At 40.2% G+C, this 18,216-nt stretch overlaps 2 protein-coding genes across 15 annotated transcripts in view; one reads left to right on the forward strand and one right to left on the reverse strand.

Moving 5' to 3' along the window:
* Positions 1-9,588, forward strand: part of MRAP2 (melanocortin 2 receptor accessory protein 2) — a 29,162-nt gene extending 19,574 nt beyond the window's left edge. For 3 of the 4 annotated variants that reach the window (XM_054821247.1, XM_054821244.1, XM_054821248.1), the window contains one exon: positions 5,997-9,588. In XM_054821247.1, the coding sequence (XP_054677222.1) occupies positions 5,997-6,390 (394 nt within the window). In that variant the 3' untranslated portion in view covers positions 6,391-9,588. The remainder of the gene's footprint in view (positions 1-5,996) is intronic. The other variant, XM_054821245.1, reaches the window with a different exon arrangement.
* A 1,821-nt stretch (positions 9,589-11,409) lies between these two features.
* CEP162 (centrosomal protein 162) overlaps positions 11,410-18,216 on the reverse strand; it is a 48,432-nt gene continuing 41,625 nt past the window's right edge. For all 11 annotated transcript variants that reach the window (XM_054821080.1, XM_054821079.1, XM_054821082.1 and 8 more), the window contains 2 exons: positions 16,722-16,856; positions 11,410-14,576 (listed from right to left, as the gene is read on the reverse strand). In XM_054821080.1, the coding sequence (XP_054677055.1) occupies positions 14,343-14,576; positions 16,722-16,856 (369 nt within the window). In that variant the 3' untranslated portion in view covers positions 11,410-14,342. The remainder of the gene's footprint in view (positions 14,577-16,721; positions 16,857-18,216) is intronic.

Below are 18,216 nucleotides of genomic sequence, written 5' to 3' on the forward strand. Positions count from 1 at the left end.
CACATCTCCTCTCAGGCTTGCATGCCACAAAGTAGATATAAAAAGCCTCTCTGGAGAGTGAGATCATTTGCAGGTAGGTAGCAATGATGAGAAGCTGATTGTGAAAGGCAATTGTTAGTGCTTATCACTTCCTAAAGCAGCCTGCCTATCTCTGCCTGCTGAAGGCCCTTTGCTATTTAGTCATATGTAGACTGGCTCTGAAACTTCATGTAATAGCACATCTCTAGAGACATGGACATATTAGAGAGGATCTATGTATATCGTGGGCCTCTTCTGTGCTCCTAAATTTTTGCTTCTGTGAGAAGGAAGTAGAGGCAGAAGAATTCACCTTCCCAGAACTGACTTGCTGGTATTTTTGCCTCCCTTACAAACTGTCATAAAGTAGCCAGACCTTACTCCCAAATATATTTAAAGTCCTTGTAAGTGTTTGCATGCTGCTTCTTTTCCCTGGAAATCTTGTTTCTTAGCTGAGCATCTCAGTCTGTATCCCACGTGAATAGTTTGAGAGGGGAAGAAGTGATGAAGTCAAATATACAACAAAGGATTTAATACGGATATTTGTCTAAAGTTTGTACACTTGTAAAAATGTACTTCAAGTAGCAGAGCTTGATATCTCCCACTGTTTTTCTGCTTTCTTAATCACTTCTCTTGGAACAGGTTGCCTAGAGAGTTTGTGAAACCTCCGTCTTAGGTTATCTGGATGTAGAATTTGACCAGATCTGAATTCAGAGTTGGCCCTGCCTTCATCAGGGCATCAGGCTAGAGACCTCCAGAAGTCTCTTCTAATCTAAATCTTAATATAATTTTTCTTCAGTTGCTGAGGAGAGCCCAGTTATTCCTTTCAGTATTTGTTTTAAACTTCCTTTGCAGCTTTGGGAGCTGTGTGCTTGAATGCTTGCCCACTTACTATGTGTGCTGAGTTGGCACCTTTATCAAATCTCAGAGAAATAGTGCTCAAATTTGTTAACCAAATGTGTATGGTACTGCAAATAGATCATCCAGGAATAAGTTAAGGCCAGTGAATATTGTTGTTTCCTCTTATTTTTGACACATGTATATAAAAACCTGGAGAACAGAAATACCTACCTGTAAAACCAGTGCAGACTGTGGTTTTAGTTTGCCTGCATCTTCTGTCTTTATACCGAACTGGATTCTTCATGACTTACCACTTCATTAGTGGACTGTCTTGCAGCCCTCCTTTAGAAATAGATGTTAATGGGGTTCCTAGGTCTTGGGAGAAAGCCAGCCTGATTGATGAACGTGTCTCTGACTTCAGTAAGTCCATTTGACTGTTCTTTAAAGTACCATTAACGTGAGAGATAAGTGTAACTGGGTTCAGATGGATGGATCCAAAGTAGAATACTCTGATTTTTCTAGTAGTATGCTTTTCTTGGCTCAATATAAAGGGGTATGATAGCATGTACTTTTGAAATTGTACAAGATGTTCAGAATTGAGTACGTTCTCAGACCAGAAGGGTCAGCATGTGGACGGGGAGAGGTAGAGATATAATTAGTTATGGAAATGATGCCTGTTGCACTTTCCTTTTGATTGCTTGCATATCAGTATGTGTAGAACATTAGCTTGTGTGAAAAAAAAAAAAAAAAAATATTGTTGACAATCTTTCAGAATTTCTGCCTGAAAAGTACTCTCTCTTGTTCATCACTCAGGAGAAAATAATATGCTGTGTTTGTTTCTGCATTTAAAAACATCCTTAAAAATGCATTTTTGCAACTAATGCATGTGTTCACGTAACCTATCTGTACAAAATGTTGGCTGATATAATCTCAAAGCTTCACCAGCAAGGGCTCTAGCCACACTGCCCAAGTCGCAGAAGGCAAAGGGAGGGACTGGGAGAATGCAGAACCGCCCACTGTAGGAGAAGATCAGTTTCAAGACCATCTAAGGAACCTGAAGGTGCAAAAGTCCATGGGACTTGATGAGATGCATCCACAGGTCCTGAGGGAACTGGCAGATGAAGTTGCTAAGTCACTGTACATCGTATTTGAGAAGTCGTGGCAGTCCAGTGAAGTTTCCACTGACTGGAAAAGGGGAAACATGCCTCCCTGCCCCCCATTTTTAAAAAGGGGAAGAAGGAGGACCTGGGGAACTACAGACTGGTCAGTCTCACATCTGTGTCTGGCAAGACTATGGAGTAGATCCTCCTGGAGACTATGCTCAGGCACATGGAAAATAAGGAGGTGATTGGTGACAGCCAACACAGCTTCACTAAGGGCAAATTGTACTGAATAAATTTGGTGGCCTTCTATGACGGGGTTACAGTGTTGGTGGATAAGGGAAGAGTGACTGATGTCATTTACCTGTGCAAAGCATTTGACACTGTCCCGCACGACATCCTTGTCTCTAAATTGGAGAAACATGGATTTGATGGATGGACCACTCAGTGGATAAGGAATTGGCTGGATGGTCGCACTCAGAGTTGTGGTCAACGGCTCAATGTCCAAGTGGAGAACAGTGATGAGTGGTGTTCCTTGGGTCAGTATTGGGACCGGTACTGTTTAACATCTTTGCTGGCGACATGGACAGTGGTATCGAGTGCACCCTCAGCAAGTTTGCTGATGACACCAAACTGTGTGGTGCGGTTTACACGCTGGAGGGAAGGGATGCCATCCAGAGGGACCTTGACTGGCTGGAGAGGTGGGCCTGTGCGAACCGCATGAAGTTCAACAAGGCCAAGTGCAAGGTCCTGCAGGTGGGTCGGTGCAATCCCAAGCACAACTACAGGCTGGGCGGACAATGGATTGAGAGCAGCCCTGAGGAGAAGGACTTGGGGGTATTGATTGATGAGAAGCTCAACATGAGCCGGCAGTGTGCGCTTGCAGCCCAGAAAGCCAACTGTGTCCTGGGCTGCATGAAAAGACGTGTGACCAGCAGGTCAAGCGACCTGATTCTGCCCCTCTCCTCTGCTCTCGTGAGACCCCACCTGGAGTACTGTGTCTGGCTCTGGGGGCCCCAACATAAGAAGGACATGGAGCTGTTAGAGCGAGTCCAGAGGAGGGCCACGAAGCTGATTGGAGTGCTGGAGCACCTCTCCTATGAGGACAGGCTGAGAGAGTTGGGGTTGTTCAGCCTGAAGAAGAGAAGGCTCAAGGGAGACCTTATAGCAGCCTTCCAGTACCTGAAGGGGACCTACAGGAAGGGACTGTTTACAAGGGCATGTCAGGATAGGACAAGGGGTAATGGCCTTAGGCTGAAGGAGGGTCGATTTAGATTAGACGTTAGGAAGAAATTCTTCACTGTGAGGGTGATGAGGCACTGGAACAGGTTGCCCAGAGAGGTTGTGGATGCCCCTGCCTGGAAGTGTTCAAGGCCAGGTTGTATGGGGCTTTGGGCGACCTGGTCTAGTGGAGGGTGTCCCTGCCCACAGCAGGGGGGTTGGAACTAGATGATCTTTGAGGTCCCTTCCAACCCAAACCATTCTATGATTCTGTTTAGGCAAGTTGTTCAGCTAGTTGCAATAAAGGTGAAATGACTGATTTTTTTTCTTTCTTTTTTTTTTTTAATCTTTAAGCAATCACTTGGTTTTGGTTAAGGATTCTGGGATGAAATACATTCAGTGAAATGCAGATCCACCGAGACAAAAACTTATTCTACAGATATATGTATGTGTTTGCTGAAGACTTATTCAGGAAGGTTTCTCAGGTTCAGGGTAGCACTTCTGGATTGGTACTAAGGATCTGTGTAGATCCCCCCAAGTTCCTTTTGGGATGCCAAACCCTGCTATTTTGGAGGACTGGCTACTTATTCTTTTCCAGGGTTTGCCACATACCCCAGGTCACTTCAGGGAGTGTCAAGAGACAGGGTGTTTAAGCTATAGAGCATTCTCAAGTGTCAGTCCCTGTTAGAAGGGTGTACTAGGCAAAATGGTTTGTATCCTGACAGTGCACTCAAGTCCAGTGGGCAGAGTCTAGAGCTCAGTACTGAATCCACCAGACCAGAACCCAGCTTCGTAGGCTGGAAGATTCCCAGAAAAGGAAGCTTGGGTTACTTCATTGGCAACTGCTTGTTTGAGTGGTTTTCAGTATGTGTGATGCTCAAGGTGTCTGGCATTCACCTTCTGCTCTCTTACTGGCAGCTTCTGGGACTCAGAGGGTCCTGTTGGCTCAAATATTGCAAAAGGGATTTGATTGTCCAGGTGGCTTCCACAGTATCTCAGAAACTGGAATTTCTGATGCTGCTTTTCTTGAGTGTTCTGAAAAGATATACACTGAGGTATACTTGCATACTGTAATGAGCAAGACCATGTGATTTTCTAGTCTATTTTTTAAAAAAAAATCTTTCTCAAAATACAGAAGGATAGTGTTTGTGAATTTTAGAATCCAAAAATATGACTCTGTATTAGATCATGTGTTCCCTGCTCGTGAGCACATTCTATTGTATGTCCTCAACATCCTGGGTCATTATAGAATTTCTTTGCATCTTCCAGTCTTCCATTTAGATTAGGCTGCTGTTGTCAGTCTTGTGTGCCCCTCTGTACATTCAGTGGCTTATTTGCCACTTCTGCTGTCTGTGCCACAATACTACATAGAAACTCTTGGTGACAGATTTGCAAAACCATGTATGCAACTTAAATTCGGAGTGGTGCTTTCTATTGCACTGTAAATACATAGAGGTCAGTTGTCAGTTCTGGAGGCTACCACAGTATTATTCCAGTCTGTTTGCCTCCTGGTGTGTACAGAGAAGATTATTACTTATTACTGGTCTGTCTTGTATCAGTTTAAACATCATGCTTCTACACGTTTCACATCAAAATGCAGAATGAGCCAATACAGTTTTGACAAACTAGACAACTGATTTGAAGGCTAGTGTAACTGGTTTTGTTAGGACAGAATTCTCATATCATGTAATGGAAATAAATTAGCATTTAAGAAGCAGAGATCTTTAAGATTAACTATGACTGAAAGACTAATGGTAGGTATCCTCTGAACTTGAAGGTTTTAGGGGTAAATTTCTGAAGGTGCCATCTGAGGCTTTCAAAAGCATGTAGGCATCTACCTCTTACTACAGGCTCGAGGGAATTAAATTGTTTCTCTGAAAATCTCTAAGTGCTGTGTGCACCTTTAGGAGTCCAACTGTCTGGCTCCAGTGTAATTTGCTGCATGTTCACATGTAAATAGTATGATTTATTCATTCTTACTTAACAAAATTTATATTCAGAGAATGTTTAGATATTTCACTACTCATCCTCTAAATACCTCTACTGCTTTTCAGATGCAAATAACTTGCATGTTGTGACGAGAGCATATAAATTCAGCCTGACAAAGAATGTGTTACTACCAGCAAAAATTCTATCCAGCTTGAGCTTTTCTCACCCCTAGCTGTTCATGGCTCCTGCACAAATCCATGCAGATCGGAGCTGGTTTGAGCTAACACTTCTAGAAAACTCCAAGAAAGATGTTAAGATATCCTTCCTGGGCTATGTGTCTGAATTGTTAAGACCACCAGTCTTTATAGCAGTCTTTAGTTCCAGCTCTCCCGATTTGGAAATGTGAATATCGTTGACTGAAGTCAGTGGAAAAGATGGTTTGATGTCCGTACAAGCAAGAGCTCAAATTATGCCTTTAGTGACAGCAGTGCTGTCTATATCTTGGTAAGATTTTTGTCTATCAAAAATTTTTCTCAGTATTCTATAAGCCATTTTTAAAAACTTGTTACTGCTTGATATCAAGAGGAAATACTGAAGTATTCCTAAGCTCATTCAGTGAGCTGATTATTAAAGTATATTGATTATTAGAAATGCCATTTAAGAGTGCTGGCATTGCTAACTTGTTCCCATGGAAAATTATCATGAAAAATCAAGCCTTAAAATAGCTTCAGCAGAAAAATAATTAGTAGTGCTGGCTTTTAAACTCTGTTGTAGTTAAACTGTAGGGTTTCCTTTCTTCCTGATCATAATGGTTGCTGAAACCAAATGTACTGTTAAGAACTCAAATAGTTCTACTTTTGTGTTTATTGCATTTTTCTTTTTCTTCCTTAGCAATGCAGAACCCTCTGAAAAAAGATTTCGCATGAATAGCTTTGTGGCAGATTTTGGAAGACCTCTAGAGTCGGAGAGGGTCTTTTCTCGTCAAATGGCTGAAGAATCCCGGTCACTTTTTCATTTCTGTATTAATGAAGTGGAACATTTGGACAAAGCAAAACAAAGTCAGAAGGGTCCAGGTCTGGAGAGTAATATCCACTTCCAGGAAGTTCCTGGGAGTGGTGGAATGTTTGAGGAGGACCTGAATTGTCTTACAAAATTTAACATTCCGAACTTTGTGAACACTGAGCAGAACTCTTCACTAGGTGAGGATGATCTCCTCATCTCAGAGCCACCAATCATTTTAGAAAGCAAATTGGTCATGCAATCTTCCCATCGGATCCTTGACTGAAAAGTCTTACTTTAAGGTAAACATTCCCGTTGTTGTCCAGTTTGAAGCCTTTCTTGGCCTTCTGGTATCTTGATAGAAGGTATTTCAGACCTGTGCTTTTTATTGTATGTAAGACTGGCTGTGCTGACAGAACTCAAGTTTAGACAAGAAGTAAAATACTGGATGCTTTATTCTGATGCCTTCTGTGGTCTAAACCTTTTGCTCAGCATTATTTTTGCTTCCTGTTTTTTTGTTTTGATTTGTTCTTTGTTTTTTAAATGTCCAGCTTCTGAAGGATACCATAATAATTTGTGGGGACTGTGAAGGCTGGCACTGGGAGGTCTATGAAAACTCCTCAGCCAAGAAAAGTGTAAACCTCAAATTAAGACTGAAGCAAAGAATAAACAGGCAGCCCTGTGGATGTTCTGCAGCTCCTGCCACTCCCAAAAAGGACACCTGAAACTAAGCAGCACAATGGATATCTGCTTGGCATGAACTTTAGCTTCTGATTCCTAACTGCTATTTGGTGCAGGTTAAACCAAACTTACAAAACTTCTAGAGGGAATATCTTGCATGTTAAATTGATTGGTTACAGTGTTTACAAAATACTACCACCACCTGCTGCTGACTAAAAGCAAATTGGTGCCTGTAATTACCGTACTTCAGAGTGATACTCTGACAGCTGCCCAGTGATCAGCTGGAATTAGTATTCTACACACAAACAGTAATTTGATTTTATTTTTTTTTAATTGCTGATGTAAACTTCCAGTCTGGTAAGTGCAGGATTCAGTAAGTCAATCACAGGATATCAGATAAAAACTATTCTTCTTTTGCCAACAGAGTTACTATATGCAAGTGGTGGTGGTATGCTAAGCTGGTGTTATGCTTTGCTTATAGGCTGAACCTTCTTATGCTTTTTGGCTCTGTTAACGGCCCTTTTTTGACCAGCGGGCCAGTGAAGGACTAGCAGGCTCTGAGTTGAGAGGATCAGCTCCAAAAGCATAGCTGAGCTGCACTTGCTCTGTCTTCTTTTTGTACTCGGGATGGTGTTGCAACCACAGCTGTTCTCCCAGGAAAAGGTTTGTTAAGGAATTGAATAGGTGTAATTTTAACCTTTAATTTTTTTAAGAGAAGGAATAAGCTTCTGAACCTTAGCCAATACTTAAATTATGTTTCAGCTTTCTTCAAGAGATGGGTAACTAATGACCAAATTTTAGAGCAAGCACACAGGATGCAGAGGAACCAGGTTCAAATCCTTTGCTGGATTTGGAGTAAGAGTGCTCTGCAGGAAGTTCTTAACTGAAATGAAACTAATGGATTCCAGATCCTGTGCCTAACTGGGTTTTCTTGAAACTAACCTGCTTTGTATGCAGGTTTGTGTCACAGTAAAAATGTAGCAATGGCCTGCTGATAACATTCTTCAGACACCTAAATGCAGATGAATTCATTCTTCCTTCACCTGGCAACTAGAAAAAAAAGCGAATGGGTTGTGTGTTTAAAGAACACAAGGAGTGGGGGAAACCTCGTTTTCATCTCCTGTACCCTTATTATAAACCACTTATACCTCCATTTCCTGTTTTCAAATGTAATTCCTGCACTACTTCCTGGTGTTTAAACTAATGGGATTATACTTAAAGCAAAGCAGACTGTTTAAAACTAGCAGATTATTGTTGAAAATAGTTCCCAAGAGAAGACAGGAGTGAACCCTGTTATAAATGAGCATAGCTGTATGGGTTGCAACGTAGGTCTCCAGTATTCTTCTTCAGGTGCAGAAAAGGTTGCCTTTTACAGTAAGTACTTAACCACAACTATGAATGCTGTAGCTGTGGACTTTCCTTTTCTCTTCGCAAATCAAGAAATTTGGGAAATCTGCCTTCTGAATGTGGCAACTGCTTCCTGCTGAGGCACCTCAAACAACTGTTAGCTATCTGATGGCTAAGTGTTTTCTGAACTGAAGCTCAATACTGCTCTTGCTAACAAGCTCTGGGACTTACACTAAATGTGGCTTTTATAGCCTATTTCTGGATGAGAAAGTTGCCTTCAGTGATGTTTGATCCATTCTTTTTCAATTTTTTTCCTCTGCTATGCTTGAAAATAGAAATGCTGCTTAAATGAGGGGAATATTTATGTAGAATCCATCTCCTGCAATTGAGAAATGAAGCTTAAAGCAGTTAAAACTAGGTTTCAAAATAATGCAGGTCTGGTTTTAGAAGAAGAAAAGCTTGATCTTCCCAGTGGGTTAACCTAAGCTTTTCTTCTGCCACCTTAAATCTTTGCGGCTGTTGTTTGAGTCTGCTTTTGGGAGAAAGTATTCACGTGTATGGATGCTGGTGACACTTAACGCCTAGATGAAAGGTATTTAATCAAATGATCAAGGGATAGTACCAAATTCACTTACAATACATTTTAATTGTATTGTTAGTGTCCTCCTGAAGCATGTATTAATCCTGTAAAGGTATTTAAGCATTTGGTTCCTGCTTCTGTTCTTTCCTGATAGTTCTACTTTTTCCATCTTATCTCCCTTCTATCTCTAAAGCCCTTCATGCTGGTTTTTACAGCAAAGTAGCCTTGCAGTCAGTCCCCACGGCACAGCTCCCACATGACTTCAGAAGCACTGTGGCAACAATACAGTCTGATCCAGATTTGCAAAGGCAAACACAGAAACTTTCTGTGGTCTTCAAAAGCAGTTATTTTAAAGCTGTTCGTTCTTTTTCCTTTTTAAGAACTAATAGACGCAATGTTTTGCCTGAGGGGAAAAAAGGGATTGGTATAATAACCAGCTTTGTGTAACATGTTTAGAAAAATTCAGCTTTTCCCAGAAAACCAGTATGACTTGGTTTGCTATGAAGTGAATAGAAAGTGTTTTGACCAGGGTAATCCTTCAAAATGAATACTCGCAATTTAATGGTGTTTGAAAATGGAATTCACAGAATCACAGAACAGTAGGGGTTGGAAGGGACCTCTAGAGATCATCTAGTCCAACCCCCCTGCTAAAGCAGGATCACCTACAGCAGGTTACACAGGATCGTGTCCAGGTGGGTTTTGAATATCTCCAGAGAAGGAGACAGATCTCTTCTCAGTCTTCTCTTTTCTAGACTAAACAGACTCAGCTCTCTCTGCTTTTCCTCTTAAGAGAGATGTTCCAGTCCCCTCATCATCCTCATAGCCATCTGCTGGACTCTCTCCAGTAGTTCCCTGTCTTGAACTGGAGAGCCCAGAACCAGGCACAATATTTCAGATGTGGCCTTACCACGGCAGAGCAGAGGGGGAGGATAACAACCTCCCTTGACCTGCTGGCCACGCTCTTCTTAATGCACCCCAGGATACCATTGGCTTTCTTGGCCACGAAGGCACACTGCTGGCTCATGGAGAGCTTGCTGTCCCCCAGGCCTCCCAGGTCCTTCTCTGCAGTGCTGCTTCCCAGCAGGTCAACCCCTAACCTGTACTGGTGCTTGGGGTTATTCCTCCCTAGGTGCAGGACCCTACACTTGCATTTGTTGAATTCCACTTGGTTCCTTTCCACTCAACTCCCCAGCCTGTCCAGATCTCACTGAATGACAGTGCAGCCTTCTCATGTGTCAGCCACTCCTCCCAATCTAGCATCATCAGCAAATTTGCTGAGGGTACGCTCTGTCCCCTCATCCAGGTTACTGATGAACATGTTGAACAAGATCGGACCTAGTAATGATCCCTGGGACCCACTGCTAGCTACAGGCCTCCAACTAGACTCCGTGACGCCTATCACAGCTCTCTAGGCCCTGTCAGTTACTGCAAGTTTTCTTACTGCTTGGGCTGTTTCAGAGCCTGTTCTCAAAACTCATTATAAATGCAGCACTTGTGGTAGTTTTAACTTCATGGAGAGTTCCCCTATGATAACTACATATGTTTCTTTGCATAAACATGGTATTGTATTCTGTAAGAACTTACTAGGTCAAGGTATGCATTCCAGTTTTCAAAGGTGAATATTTGTGAAATGTTCTTCTGTGTAAACAAGTTTTAGCTATGTACTTTTTTAAAAAAAAAAACAAAACCAAAAAACCTACAATGTAAAATCAGAAAATGCCTGCTCATAGAGAAAAGGGAAAATCACAAGCTTCTTCACTAAAATGCAGTGATGTACAGTCTCTGAGGCTAAAAGATGAAGTGATGTGTATCTGTTGTACAATTTAGTATTTATGTACCTGAGTTGTAGATCTTGAATACTTTAATATGTTTTTTGCCACTCTGTGATTAAAAGAACCCTGCAAAACCCTTCACAAAGGAGGAATTCAAGCGTGCTTTTCCCCTTCTACCCTGCCCTATCCTCCTGGCAGTGAAAGATAACAAAGTACATCAACTGGAGATACTACAAAGCTGGACTGAACTTACTTAGTAGCCTCAGGTATTGTCAGGCAGCAAGGACAGCAGAGCCAGAGCCTTTCACCATATGTTCACCAACAAGAGCAAGAGTTGGAGGCCTGTGCTTTCTTAATTTTGGACATGAGGTTTGTAGTTAGCTGGATGAAAGGCTAAACATTACCATTCAAAGTTAGCAGAGGACTTTCTGTTCAAGAGTCAGGGCAGCACTTGATGCATGGGCCCCCCTTCCCTGTGGAACTGGATTTGCACAGGTAGTGCCAGTATACAGATCTGGTTTCCTTCTTTTTTCCCAGAATAGGTTAAATACTGGATAGAGTGGCAGACTTCAAAATGTATTATGTACTAGCAAATAAAGTCTTCATCCATGATAACCTATTTAATTTGTTACACGAACAATTTTGACAAGTATTTCAGAAAACTTGAAGTACACCACACTGCTTATGTCTCTGCCACAAATGCCACGTGAGATCTGATATTCTTCTGCACACCCTGTTTTTCTCCCTTGAAGCAAATGTCTTCTCTAATCTAGGTCACTGAGTCACTCAGCCAGCTGCTCACTTGAGTTCCTGAAAGCTTCAAATGTGACAATTCAAATTATTATACTCCAGCTGCTTTGCTGTAAACAAATGAATTCCAGATAAACATAAGGCAATGATTGAAAGAAATTATGTTTAAGATTCTTTTATTCCATTCATTATAATGCCCCCTGGAAATGCATGATAAAATAGCATAGCATAAGAAAAGGAAAAACATATGAAAAAACCTATTACTCTGACAGATCCCACTGAAATCTGCAGTGGAATACAGTAAAAGTTAATGACTTGTTTTGTCAGCCTTTGCTCCCTTTCAGGGTATTTCCCCTTTTCTGTACTGTTAAGACTGCTGGCGAGGCAAGGGAAAAACCTTTAGCACAGAAGTTAAACCTTGGACATCTGATCTCCAAAAAAGAACACCATTACTACAGCCCTTTGCGAGCAGAGATGGTCTGTTACCTTGTGGAGTGCCCACTTCATGGTAAATACCTAAACACTGAAGACAATGCTTCTGTGAGCGTACCACTACATCAATACCTGTGAGAACAGAGTAGAAACCGTATTATAGCTTAGAGTAACAGTAAATAATACTGTCCCTGCTCAGTAAAATAGACTCAGAGAGAGAGAGACTTTAATTTGAAACATAAATTCAAGCTATGTGAGATACCAGCATTTGCTGAGAACTCAAATATAAGAATTTTAAAAGGTGTTTGAATGAACTGCATGAACAGTAAGGCAAGCCTCCTCTTGATGACCTAAGGATTCTATGTTTGAGAGCGAGTTTCCAGCCAGCAGAAACACTTCCCCTAGGCCTCCCTGTCCTAGGCAGTGCCCTAGTGTACCTAGGACATCCAGGTCCTGGCCTCTCTGGGAGCACAAGGGCTGCTGTAATTTTTTTTTTTTAAAAAAATCTCACTTCAGGTCACACACTTTAATACAGTGTTACACATATAGCAAATTGTACAGGAAATAAATGGTAAGTTGAAATTATTCACTTTTATCCTTTTCATTTGCAAGACAGTCCAAAATCAAGAAAATGCAGCATATTTATACATATCTGATATACAAAGCATTATTGTATTTACATGTTTTATGACTACAGAGTAATACTTCATTATTAGGGCACAAAACATCCATACTAAAAATACTGAAAATATCTGAATATGAAACAATGAAGCTTACTATATTAATTCCCAACTGACCATCTTTTTTTACATCTCTCTATATAAACGTATACACTTTCACTTTGTGTGTACACTTCAAAAAAAGAAAAAAAAAGAAAAAAACAGGATAATCCTTGCACTGTTGGTTACTGTCTGTGCCTATATGGTATAGTTTGTTATACCACTTTGTCTTTAGGTGTGCTCAATCACATGCTTGTGTAAGCCAAAATGTGTGTTTACCGCTAGTCCCTGAAGAAGCACGATACGTAAATCATATACACAGATCTGAAGAATTTCCCATTTGACTGAAATGCTAGCTTCAACCAGACTACAGGGACCTGAAGAATACATTCTAGCTTTTATCTTTGCCCTAAATAAGTATAGTTGATTGATCTGTAACCTCCGTGTATGTGCTGTGGAATTCTCAAGGAGTTGCAATGCTGAGCCTTCAAACTAATGATTTACTGATTTTATTGTTTGAAAAACCTGTCATTACAGCTGCCAAATAGCTATGTACCTTGAATTTTCTTTACTATAACTTGACTGACTTCTTTTTCTCTCCTCTTAGCAGCAGGTTTTTCATAGGATGAGTGTAATGGCCATCTGCATCTTCCCTCCCCTATCTCCTCAGGAGCAGGGCACCCCTCTGGGTTCAGTGGTTCCTGGGGCTACATTTTCTAGATTGCTGGTTCTTTTCTCTCCACCTGGTCCATCTTGTTTGAAAGAAGGGACCAAAAGCTCAGCACACTAAGTTACACATTAGCAGTGCAGTAGGAATTGCTCCTGTGCTGTCTAGTATGTTACAGGCTCTACACTTAGGTGTATAACTCCACCAGGGCATAAGAGGAGAGGGAAAAGGCAACGGTCTCTCCAACATTCATCTTGTTTGTTACCTGCTGTGATGCCTGTCACTTCAGCAGAAAGTTCTATCCACATTCTGTACTTGGGTGGTAGATTATTCCTGCTTAAGCATACTAGTTTCCTTTGTCACCCCTGAAGACTATAGGGTTTTTTGTTTATTTCCTGGCTCCTTTTCCAATTTACTCATTATTTTAACTCTAAATTTGCCCACCAACATATCCCTGCAGTTGAGCTTTAGTACATCATCTTCATATTTGATTGGCCTCTTTATTCTGTAAAGACCACCTGTGAAGATGGTTCTCTGGCAGATCCAGAACAGCCCCTTGTAAACATCTTATTCAGTACAGCCTTCCCTTTTAAAAGGGATGCCAAGAACTACTCTCGCACTGTCTTTTACAGGCTTTTCTTCATATCTGCCCCATAACAATTCAGCTAGGCCACTCTGCCATCGTTCTTACCAGCACAGTTCGAAATATTTGCAAAGTAAACAGAGGGTAGTTTGAATTTGAGCCTCGCCAGAGAATGTCTGCTCTGCTCCAGCCCTCCAACCATGCACAAGGTTGAAAGGGGTCTTAAAGGTAAGGGAAGGTACATTTTATGAATTGGAGGGAGAGAAGCAAAATGTTGGAAAATAGAGGATTTTCATACCCTACCGAATGAAAAAGAATAACGCTGTGTACTAAAAATGCAAGTTCAAACAGCATATTACTCAAATCGTTCACAAAGGAATCACTGTAAGACAAGTCATAAAGAAAAATTAAAAATATTCAGGCATGTTCTACAGTGTCTGAAAAAGCATCACGTGGAATCTCTCAATGCTAGTTGAGTTTATGGAATAACCTCAATATTCCTAAAATTTTTAAAAAATTGCATGTAACTTTTTCCTAATGAAATATAAGACATACAATATGATTGAGGTGTTGCTCAGTGCAAATCTACCTTTGGACAAGTACGACTCCATGTAAGATCAGAATATAATATATACGAGTGTTACATTAATGATTTTCAATAATATTTTCCATATATAACTTTGAATATTAAAATTCTGCTTCTCTAATCAACTCCTACCTAATCCTGTCTTCCAACAGCTGTCTGTCATGCTGAATCCACTGCCATTAGGTGCAGGAATAACAACCCCTTGTTTCTGCAGTTCACGTAAAACATCTAATATTGAATCCAATTCCACTCGAAATTTCTCCAGTTCTTGATTTTTCCGTTGTGCCAGTCTTCGCCACTTCTCAACCTCTTGGGTTTGCCGCACTTCAGTAACATGTTGTGTTAATTGGGTTGCCTGCAAATTAGAAGGCCAGCATTGTGACTTCCTAGTCAAATACTCGGCCGACGCTGCCCCTTTGCAAAAATATGCCACTACGTTAGATTTGATGCTCAGTCTCAAAGCACAATGCTCACGTTAAGTGGAAACAATTTGTTCTGAACATCACAAAAATCATTCTGATAGCAATAAATTCCTTTAAATATTTGCACTGATGACAGAAGGGTAGGATCCATTACTGACTAATTAGCCTCAAGAGAATTTAACTTACCCTCTCCAAAGCAGCAATTAAAAGTTTGAATATTTAAGATAAAGCTGAGCATATAACATAAACCCCTCTGTAATCAAAATGAACCTTTTGAATTGCCATTTAAATGTGTTAATTAAAAGAATGCTCTGCAAGAGAAACAAACCAAATCTGAATGACATGTTCTGGGCTACTACTGTACTTTTAAAAACTGCAAGTTCTATGAATGACCAGAAAACATCCTGTAGTCACAAAGGCCTGAAGCTGCTGCAGATAAAAGTTTGAATTAATTTTGACATGAATCCATGGCATAATCCTATTAAATTACCCAAAATAAAAAGTGTCACAAGATATCAAAATCTCCACACCACTATTAATTGTAATAGATTCTTTAAGGAAAGCTCTACCACCTAAAGGCCGTAGTTATTGTAGTCTGATACTAAGGATAACCTGTGATTTCCTTGTTCAGCAATTAGTCTTTCTACATTGTTCAGTTCGTTATTGTTCATTTGGAGGACTGTTCAGTGCCCCACTGCATATGATTAAAGGTGCAAAACTAGTACAAACAAAACCCAAAGCTTAATACATAACAAGGCTAGTAGCACCAGGAAAGATTAAATTACTTAGTAGTAATTGTTGCACATAGTATTATTTCTTTCTTTTTTTAAATAGGTGACAAAATATCTTAGTAAATGCTATAGGTCAGGTAATGAATTCAGTGGAGACAGATCACAGAGCGGGCAGCAGCAGACACTTTACAGAAATGGTAAAGAAATTCTCAGATTATACAAAAGCAAATGAATAGCATAAAAAAGTAACTGTACTAACAGTTGCCTTTAGCAGGACAGAATGTGAAGAAAAATAATAAAATCATCAGTGGCAGCATGGTTCAGTCTTAATAGAGTGACTTGTCTTCAGCACAGTTCTTTTTGGGAAGAAGATTAAATATCTGATGTAGAAATGAGAATAAAACCTTCTGCCACCAACAGTTCTGTAATAAAAGTGTATTGAGATCTGGTTTCAAAACTGTAGAACACAAACTAAGAAATACTACAGGTTTGATGATCTTCCAGTCCAACTACCCTTCTTTGACTTCATATATTTAAGTAAAACCTAAGTTAAAAAACTAACGAAAGAGACAGTGAAATATTTAAGTGATGAAAGCATTGAGGAAAAAAAAATCTTTATGAACCAGAAAACTGTTTCCAGATGACAGAAGCTCCCTAGACAGATGAAAAATCAGGATGGAGGCCATGACATAAAATAAAATGAAAAAAAGCAATGCAAAATTGTTTTCCTCATTCGAATGATACAAATGTCAGATACAAGAAGCTGCATCACCAAGATCCAACTGTCAAAATACAAAATGTTTAGTTTGTGGAGGATAAAGGCTTTTTTTTGTTATTGTTTTGGGTATTAAAACCAGTACGTGGGAAACTGCTGCAAGATGTTTCCATACTTTTAATGCAGCTTTTCTGAATCGGACTTCTAGGACTAGAAAATAAAATTACAGTTCAGTTGATGAATATATCATAGCTCAAACTCTGCATTACAAACTCTTGCCAATTTTTCAATAGCTAGCTTACATAATGTAATTGAAATATGAAATAACCTAATGATAGAGGGGACTTCTGGAGGTCACGGGGTCCAACCTTCTGCAGAAGTTGCGAGGAAGTTACGCACCTGATAGGCGAGTCATGCATAAGTAATCCTAATTCCGACAGCAAGGCAGCGCTGACTAGCACGGCAGCTGCACTCCCTTGCATCAGCAGGCACCAAAGATAAAACCACGGTTGTATCCAAAAGTACTTGCCCCCCTCCCGTGTGGGCTAAACAAGCCCAGGCAAATACCATAAAATAACAGTTAAACCGATAAATTGCTCTTGAGAAGCAAATGCAGACAGGCTCTGGTGTACCTTTTGGATTTCTTGCTCTCTTACTGCGTGTCTGGTCTCTATATGCTTGATTTTCTTTTCCAGGCACAAGAAATGTTTCATTTCAGGACTCTGGCTCTCCTTAGCCTCTCTCAGTTCTTCCAACAATTTTGTCACCTACAGTTTGAGAGAATTGATGAAAATTGTTATCATTGTGTTAAGTAGTGTGTAAAACAGATTCCTTTCAAAGCGTATTTGCGTTGTTAAATCATTCCATTCAAAAGCTGCAGAAAGGAAGACCTAAAAGAGTAATCCCCTTTATTCAAAAGCTTAAACAGGGGCTTAGATTAGGATCTTTCATTTATAAGAAGTAGCAAGAGGATATGAAAATACAGGCCTTTTTGTTAAATCCAATCCTGTTTGTAGTATGTTATGAAGTGAATTCACAGAAAATTTTTATGCTTCTAAACGTACTAAAAATTAATAGAAAATATTACGATTAGATGTTCTAACACAATCCCTTCTAACACCCTGGATAAAGATCAGATATAAAATGTACCGTTGTATTTCCAAGGAATAAATTAAGAAGAGACATGCTGCTAACAGACATGATTACAAACCCCCTTTGGTCTAATAACTGCCAGGTGAAATCAACTCTACCAAAGACTTACAACTGATATCCTCATCCTCCAGAAATTCAGGTAAGTTTTCTTATAAAGCTCTACTGGTTTCTTCTCATTCTTTGCCTATTTTCAGTAACTTTATATTTCTTCATTGAACATCCTGAGCTTTTTTCGTTCACTTTCTTCATGTGTATAAGTAAACTGAAGTAAAAGCTTTGAAGTCTTCATCCTTTATTAGAACCCTTAGCTTCCCTTACCCAATAAATCTGCAAACTGCTGACCCTCTTCAAGCACTCAGCCATCCTTGGCTCTCTGCTGCTGAATTCAAGTAGCCAGAAGCATTGAGTACTTCGTAAGAGATGTTGTCCCTCTCACTGAGAAGCGACTCCAAGATGCCTTACTATTATTTCCATTTTTTCTAAAATAACAAGGCCTATGTTATTGCATTTTTGCCTGTCCATTACTCCAGCAGCTTTGAAGCTGTGGACCAATTTCAGCCACGTTTGGCAGAGGAGCAGATGTCTTTGTTTCGGAAGATCTGTGAAAATGAGTGCCTGCTGCTCATCTGCTGAGTTGCCTCGCTGAAGGGAAGGGCTGATGCGTCATCTCAAGTACATAATTCAATACAAGAAAAAATCACGTAGGAATGATGTCACGAAGGGAAAAAAGCCCCAGGAGAAAATGGGCTCCATATATTTTGCCAGCAACAGAACTATGTTAAATACAATGCTGTCCTACACGGAAGCTGCTATACAAGAGAAGTATAGAGTTAATGAAAAACACCCATGAAGAGCATTTCTGAGATTATTAATCAAAGAAGAATGTTCCAGTGACACTCAGAAAAAAAGGTTGCCTTTTTTGAGGTACCACCGTTTTAGACAGAGGACTCTCAAGCCTGTTACAAACGGTAGTGG

The sequence above is a fragment of the Grus americana genome, chromosome 3, assembly GCF_028858705.1.
Source record: "Grus americana isolate bGruAme1 chromosome 3, bGruAme1.mat, whole genome shotgun sequence".
NCBI classification, from domain to species: Eukaryota; Metazoa; Chordata; class Aves; order Gruiformes; family Gruidae; genus Grus; species Grus americana.